Source organism: Teleopsis dalmanni, unplaced genomic scaffold (genome assembly GCF_002237135.1).
Source record: "Teleopsis dalmanni isolate 2A unplaced genomic scaffold, ASM223713v2 unscaffolded_contig_0018, whole genome shotgun sequence".
Lineage (NCBI taxonomy): Eukaryota > Metazoa > Arthropoda > Insecta > Diptera > Diopsidae > Teleopsis > Teleopsis dalmanni.
The window spans coordinates 12096-19768 of NW_024031400.1; the positions used below are offsets into that span (position 1 = coordinate 12096).

Consider the following 7673-nt stretch of genomic DNA (forward strand, 5'->3'; position numbering starts at 1 on the left):
GTCTATGACTGCCATGGGCTAGTATATGATTACCATGGGCTAGTCTATGTCTACCATGGGCTAGTCTATGACTACCATGGGCGAGTCTATGACTATCATGGATTAGTCTATGACTACAATGGGCTGGTCTATGACTATCATAGTCATGTATTTCATAAGTCACATTTCAAATTGCTTCTTCATCCATCGTATTCCCAACATTTGGCCACTAGCGATTACTACCTGTTTGTAGAGCTCCAAAAAATGCTCCAGGGAATAAGATTAAGCTGCGATGATAAAGTCACCGCGCGAGCTAAAGCATATTTCATGGCTAAAGATGAATTATTCTAAAAGGGAGGAATCGAAATATTAGAAGCGCTGGTAGAATTGTATTACTCTTGAAAGAGAGTACATTGATTAATAAAAATGAATTTTACTTGGATTCCATTTAAGTTACTACAATATTATTCAACATATTACATTTGTTGGTGTTATGATTATTGCTGATAGCTCACGTACAATTACCAAAAAAATTTGAAAGAACATCACATAAAATAACAATAACATATGGTCCACGTCCATATGCTAAAAAATTTGACGGTACATTGCGTTACAATTACAAAGCCATCCTATTGATTGAAAATTTTCAACGCACCCAAGTTTCATACCTTTATACTTTTCTTTATCTCTTTCGGAATCAAGTTTCATATGTTAACCCCTCTCTATTTCTTTCTATTTAAGTAAACAAACTAAATAAATATATTGTGTTACTATTTCTTTCTCACTTAATTCATCAAATTAACGACAGACTATTTTCACTAATAACACATTACAACCATAAACCACAGACAATAACCTTAAACCACAGATTAACACCATTGTTGGAGCAAAATTTCTTCTGCTAGTAGTGCCGATATACTTAAATATCTGACAGAACAGAAAAATAGGCGTGCATTTTTAATGGATTCACCACTTCACGCTGATAACGATTATATATAGTTCCCATGGCTCTGATGTCACTTTATCGGCTTTAGTATTATTTTCATGACCCTCATATATGGTATACTTCTTAACGAATATTCCGAACAAGTTTAGGCGAAGTTAAATTCAAGTGGCAGCCTTGTACCACAAATCCCACTTGGTGTCAGATCAGAAGTTCTCCAAAAGTGATTGTTGTGGTCAGTGTATGAACAATGCTGGAATGGTCGACTCCCGTATTTAAGTGAAAGTAAAACAATCTGATAATTCTTTAAACTTAGGTAAATTTTAAAGATTGTGCTTAATTTTAAAACCTGACAGCTTTAAAAAATTGCTATGAAAAGTTGTCTCTAGAATCAATGTTCTATTGGCTAAAGGTGATTACTTTGAGAAATATATTTGAGAAAATAGATTCTAACACGTCAAAGAAATTTAAAAAAGCCTATCGCACATATATGTATCTTAGAGTTATAGTGAATTTACTTAATAATACAATTGGCTAATTGGCTAATAATACTATTGGCTAAAGGTGATTACTTTGAGAAATATATTTGAGAAAATAGATTCTAACACGTCAAACAAATTTAAAAAACCTATCGCACGTATATGTATTTTAGAGTTATAGTGAATTTACTTAATAATACAAACGGACTTTTTAATAAGTCAGTAATAAAAAAACAAAGACGCTGAATTTTTGTTGACTTATTGATATAATTTAATAGTATTCCCCTTTGATCTTGTTATGATGGTTCTAAAATTCTTCAAAAACTTTTAAAAAATAAAATTCTTCAAGATCAACAAAACATTCTTTTAGTTAGATATCTTTTTAAATTTGGGAACCGAAAAATATCAACGGATTCAGATCTGATGAATGCGGTACTATCTAATAGCGCAATTTGACCATGTTTGCTGTTGAACTTATTAATACATGAGCTGTTGCGTTGATAATGCTGAATAGATGAATAGAAAGGATTTAGTACTTCACAAAGATAATGCGAGTCCTAGTACAGTTTTAGTGACTCGATGAAAGATTGTACGATGTTGCTTTATTATCATCCATTCTCTTTAGATCCGACATTTTCGCGTTATTACTTGTTTCGGTTTTTATTTTTTAGTTGACAAAATCAAAAGAATGTAAATGTTTTTTTTGTCACCAAAAATCAGAAATTTAATATATATCGAATCATGTAACAGTCAAAAAGATGAGAGTAAAGAAAACTGTCAGTCAATTTTCTAAAAAAAGGGGAAATAATATTTCGCTCAGTAATATTTTCTAATTTTTCGATACTAAGCCACTTAGGTTTTCCACAAAGACCACCTAGAAACTGTAATTATAATTGTTGTTTAAATTGCTCCGCTTTTGGCTGGAATATTAATTCATTATGTATACCATACGCAAGCTTGGAAAATTGATATGAATTTCAATTGAAAACCTCAAGATAAATAGAAAATATACGATACATAAATAAAACAAATAACAAATTTACAATTTAAATTGCTTAAAATTAAAATATGCCTCGGAAAATAAATACTAGACGGACTATACGTTTCATAAATGTTTCAATATATAGATGGAATATATGCGGCAAGTAATTACAGTCGACTTAAAAAACTATCTAATAAAATTGTCTTAAAGGCGTTGCACGTTTAAAAATAATTGTTACACATGCGCAGAAATAGCTATGAATCAAAGCTGACTATCTAAAGTACATGTGCACCACATTTATTCTGCTTTGCATATATTAAAATTGGTTTTGCTATTGGGAGTTGCCCACGCCTGTTGGAAAATTTTTTGCGTACAAAAATAATTGCTATTCTGTGTAATATAACCTTTCATAGAGGCTTAGTAGGTTTCATATTAATTTTTTTGTTTTTTATTTTCATGTATTCTATTTTGCATAGCCATCGAACAGCTTTTATAAAATTATGGCATTCCTAACCACAGGGATAACCTAGAAACATGTTAATATCTTCAGAAGAATTAAGTTGTTGCACAACTTCACGCTGATTGGGAGAGTCTTTTACGTCTTCTGGGTAATGTAGTAACAGGCTTGGAGTAGGTACATGGCAATATCCAGCAGAGCAATTAATGTATTAATTACCTAGTCATGGAGTTTAGTGTAAAATTAATCTTAAGAAACGCTATTGGTAAATATTTAAAAAATTCAAACAGTATTTATACGTTTAGAATTACTGACAAGCAAAGGAAAACTATTTCCAAGCAACTGTAAAAAGATTTTCTTACATTCATAAGAAAATTCAATTGTGTTTATATGTAGTCTGTTCATTAGATAAAAAATTAGTGAAGGATATATCGAGATATTAACAGAAACCCTTTTTTAGCACTTATAAAGTAATGGATGTTTTTGGAAAATTTGATCTTTGATATTAATTATTTCAAAGCAATTTTGTGTTTTCAAAATTAAAGTCTACAAACAAAATAGATCACTTAGTTTTTATCAAAGTGCTCACCTTCTTTATCACCAACCTTATCGCATAATAGCATAATTATACTATAAGATCTGATATATTATAGAATTGAATTGGTAACAATCAGAGAGTATCAGAGAAAGAACAACATAAAAACTATATATTGTTGCGTTTGTTACACCCTCTTTAAATTCCATATTCACAACAATATATATATTATAGAATTGAATTGGTAACAATCAGAGAGTATCACTTGAAATATATTACAATAGGACTTTCCTTTTTTAAGCATATCGCAAAAGAACAACATAATAGGTCTGTTCCACGAGTTACTCATAGTAACTTTGAGTAAACACTGTGTATACACAAGCGCGTTTCACCAGCAAATTTTCAAGTATTTTTGTGTAAATTTTACTTCTGTTTTACTCATGTTTTACTATTAGTAGCTCGTGGAACAGACCTAATATATGCACTACGTTGGATGGCAACTCTAGAAGAAGTGGAAATTTTGTTAGGCTTATGTTACATATGCAAAACACATAATAAAATTTAAAGTTAAAGTTCCGAAAATGAATAATAATTCTTTGCAATTGTGGGTAAGATTATTTTATTTTTCACATGATTGTGAATAAAATTGGTATTTTCAGGCTTTATCAATTTTAACAGGAAAAAGTAGTGAATTAAAAAGAATTGAATATTATTTGTCAAATATTTGTAGAAAAACTGAAAATTCACAATAGATGAATTTTTGTCTTGGCAACCATGCGATTTGAGTTGCTTATTAGTTAAGCGGTTTCAAAAGAGTTGGACTAAATAAGTCAGCAGTGTTGTTGTTTCATGTGTTATTCTTAAAATAAGTAGTTATTCTTTTGTGATATGCTTACAAAAGAAAAGCCTAATGTTAGTTGAAAACGCTCTACAATAACATGAGTTTGTTTAAATTTAAAAAACTACTCTTTTCATCTTCATTTAATAAGATTTAATTTAATATTTATGATTTAAACTTTTCGAAATCATATTTAAAACTTTAGCGTCTTAAAAAATTAGAATTTATGGAATTCAAAAACCAAAAAAATATATATTAAATTCATTTGATATAAGTCACGTTTGTCAAAAAAATAATTCATGCAATAAAATTTTTGTGAATAAGTAGTAGATTGAATGTTTTAGATTGAATACTATATTATATATAGTATAAATGCATAGGAATGCGAAAGTACGTATATTCACTCAATTATTATATATTCATAAAGCCTATAGAAATTTTTATCAGATCGTAGGTTATCTTGAATAAATTACTAAATTCATATATTTGTAAGAACATAACTGTTTTCAGTATTGTACATGCTATTATGTATATCTACATGTGAATAAACCTTTTTTAAAAGTAATCTTTCAATTAATTAACTAAAAATATGAAAATATGTTTGCAATATTCTAATAGTGGCTTTATTTTGTTAATAAATATGGTATATATAATACTCACACATGTGTATTAGGTAAATAGACAGAACCTTTCACAGTTATCTCAAAGATGGTGGAAGGTGGATGCAATTTTATTCTGCCGTTGACAACTTCCTATTTGAAAATTTGATCATAATTGGGTCACATACTTAAGCATAAATACTTTAATATTATACAGTTATATTGACAGTACTAATATGTAATCATCAGCGAAATCGATAATGGAATCGGGCGGTTACCATTTCCCTCAAAGTGTAACCAAAGTAATATTTTATATTAATTTATACTAAAAACAAACCATGAAAAGTTTTAAGAAAAAGTATCGCTTTATTTTATAATTCTGCTACAACATACAACTATAAATCTATCAAACATATTTACAAATATTGTGGTATTCTCTCGTGGTTATCAAATATGCTTGAAATAAAATAGACCAATAATTATTTAAAACAATTAGAAACCAAAAACAGATAACCAACCGTTCAGTAGACAGGAGCCAGATGTAGCTTTTTCGTTGTTACTCGTACCAAAATTGTTGATTGGGTGCTCATCTACGTACAACATATATGAATGAGTGACAACATTCTCTTGTAAATAACTATTGCGAATAGCTATTCTGAAGATCTATTGTGAACAGCTGTTGTATATTTAATTGACATCTTTGTTTAAACATTTGACATTTACGAGTAAAAAAATTAAAAACGTATCGAACATGGATAAGCCGGACCATTCAAAAGATTTTAAAGAATTTGCATATTCTGTTTTACCAATGTATGTAAATTCGTGAATATTATATTATTATAATACATGTTTTTATTAAATATAGAGTTGGAAAGCAATCTAGCGCTGGTAGTAAGAAGAAATATGGTTTCTCTAACGGTCACCCACTGGAGACCAATAAGTACGTATTTCTATAATATATCTATAATTTTAAATATAAATTCTTTGCATTGCACAATTTCAAGAAATAATATATAGTTTAATATAATATAATATTTATGGTGTTTATTTAAATATAATTTATTTTCCAAAATACACGAATCTAGAAGCTTCACTTCCAAGTTTCGATTTGGTGTGCTTACCACTATAGTTAAACACATGCAGGTACGCTATAAAAGTGGTAATGATCTAAAATTGAGTTTAGATGAAATTTTGAACGAAACCGGTCAACAAAATATTGACGATTCTATTAAGAAGGTAAAAACTTTTAAAATGCATATCGGTAAATGCTTATATATTATTTCTTATGCAGTGGTTAGCATATGAGGCACTCGTAGATAACCCCAAGATTGACACAAGCGCTGATAAAAAGAAGTTTTCCTTTAAGCCAATTTACAAAGTTCAAGATGGCAAGTCCCTCATGCGCTTATTAAGGCGCAATCATATTAAAGGCCTGGGTGGGGTGCTTCTCGAGGAGATCGAAGAGTCACTGCAAAACGTTGACAAGGTTTTAAAGGCATACGCTAAAAATATTATTATAGTTACTCGACCTGGGGATAAAAAAAAAATACTTTTCTACAATGATCACTTCGCTGATGATATGCATGCAAGTATTTTTGTGTTTTATCAAAAATCAATATTATAAATATATAATTTATGTATATGTTTAATTTTAAAAAGGTTGATGAAAGTATTCAGAAGATGTGGCGATCCATTGATGTAGATAGCGTAGAAGACTTAAAAATTGATAACCACTTAAAGGAGGCGGGTGAGCACTTACATATATACATCTTATCTATTATAATCAGTTTCTTGTACAATACTAATTACTTGTATCATTTCACAGGTATTTCTTGTTTAAAGGGTTCAACCCCAATCAAGCCTGTAGAATTGAAAAGAAAAGCACCTGCCAAAGCATATCAACTGAAGAAACGAGTTGATAACGAACATGTCCAAGATATTTTAGAAACATATGAAGACCAAACTGTTGACCAGAAAGGTATAGTCCTATTTGAATCTATATTATTACACATTTCGAACTTAATGCTCTTTTTATAAATAATAATTTGAATAAATTAATCATTAGATATCGTTTGTCTTTCAGAAATGGAATTGGGAAACATTCACATAGCTTAATCTCAAATTTACTTACATAACAAATAAAACTAATTAGCTGAACGGAAGACATACAAAAGTATCTATAACAATAATCTCTTAATAATCTTAATTTTACTTGTACCGAAATAAACTTATTTGAAATCCTATGAAAATCAAAGAATGAGGGTTTCATCCGCTGGATATATGGAATTTAATACAATAATCATAAAAATGTTTGTTTTTGTATAAAATTGTTTAAATTAAAGCAAAATAAATAATTAACAAAGTGAAAGTTAATAAATAATATAGGATGGGTGTGATCTCAATTATAAATCTCTTATTTAAATATATAAATAGAACGAACCACTGAATAGTGGAAAGTAGAAGTACATACATCGAATATCCCGATGATAATGAGTTAGCTTATATTTATTTACTTATCGAAATCTATCAGTAGATGTTACCATGATCGTTATAGGGAAGGTTCACATGGCATTTATTTGCTGCATTAAATTTTTAAAATGCATAATGTGTGGTGTTTTATATATATAAATCTTCTCGAAGACATATAATGCTGACTGTGATACTCTTGAAATTTGATGGGTGATGTGAGTAACACGTACCGTTGTTATTTCCGATAAAGTTCTTGCTAACTATTTGTGCTTCCAGATAAACCTAAATAGATCCATAAGTTCAATTTTATTATTTCTGTCGGGCAAGTAAAATACGTTTTCAAGGGACTGAAGTCGCTTTGCTTGTAGTTTTGGACACAAACTTAGAAAGCT

The 7673-nt window shown here is 29.3% G+C and overlaps 1 protein-coding gene across 1 annotated transcript; it reads left to right on the forward strand.

The window, feature by feature from the left end:
- Positions 1–5542: 5542 nt before the first annotated feature.
- LOC119662930 (general transcription factor IIE subunit 2-like) lies at positions 5543–7150 on the forward strand. Its single transcript, XM_038072585.1, has 7 exons — positions 5543–5622; positions 5678–5752; positions 5898–6048; positions 6104–6397; positions 6472–6559; positions 6638–6790; positions 6896–7150. The coding sequence occupies exons 1-7, from the start codon at positions 5564–5566 to the stop codon at positions 6925–6927; spliced, it is 852 nt and encodes a 283-aa protein (XP_037928513.1). The 5' UTR covers positions 5543–5563; the 3' UTR covers positions 6928–7150.
- The last annotated feature ends 523 nt before the right edge of the window (positions 7151–7673 follow it).

Coding starts and splice junctions, on each gene's coding strand:
- LOC119662930 (XM_038072585.1), top strand. CDS start 5,564: ATGGATAAGCCGGACCATTCAAAAGATTTTAAAGAATTTGCATATTCT. Junction 5,623..5,677: donor GCATATTCTGTTTTACCAAT/GTATGTAAATTC, acceptor TATTAAATATAG/AGTTGGAAAGCAATCTAGCG. Junction 6,049..6,103: donor TTGACGATTCTATTAAGAAG/GTAAAAACTTTT, acceptor TTTCTTATGCAG/TGGTTAGCATATGAGGCACT.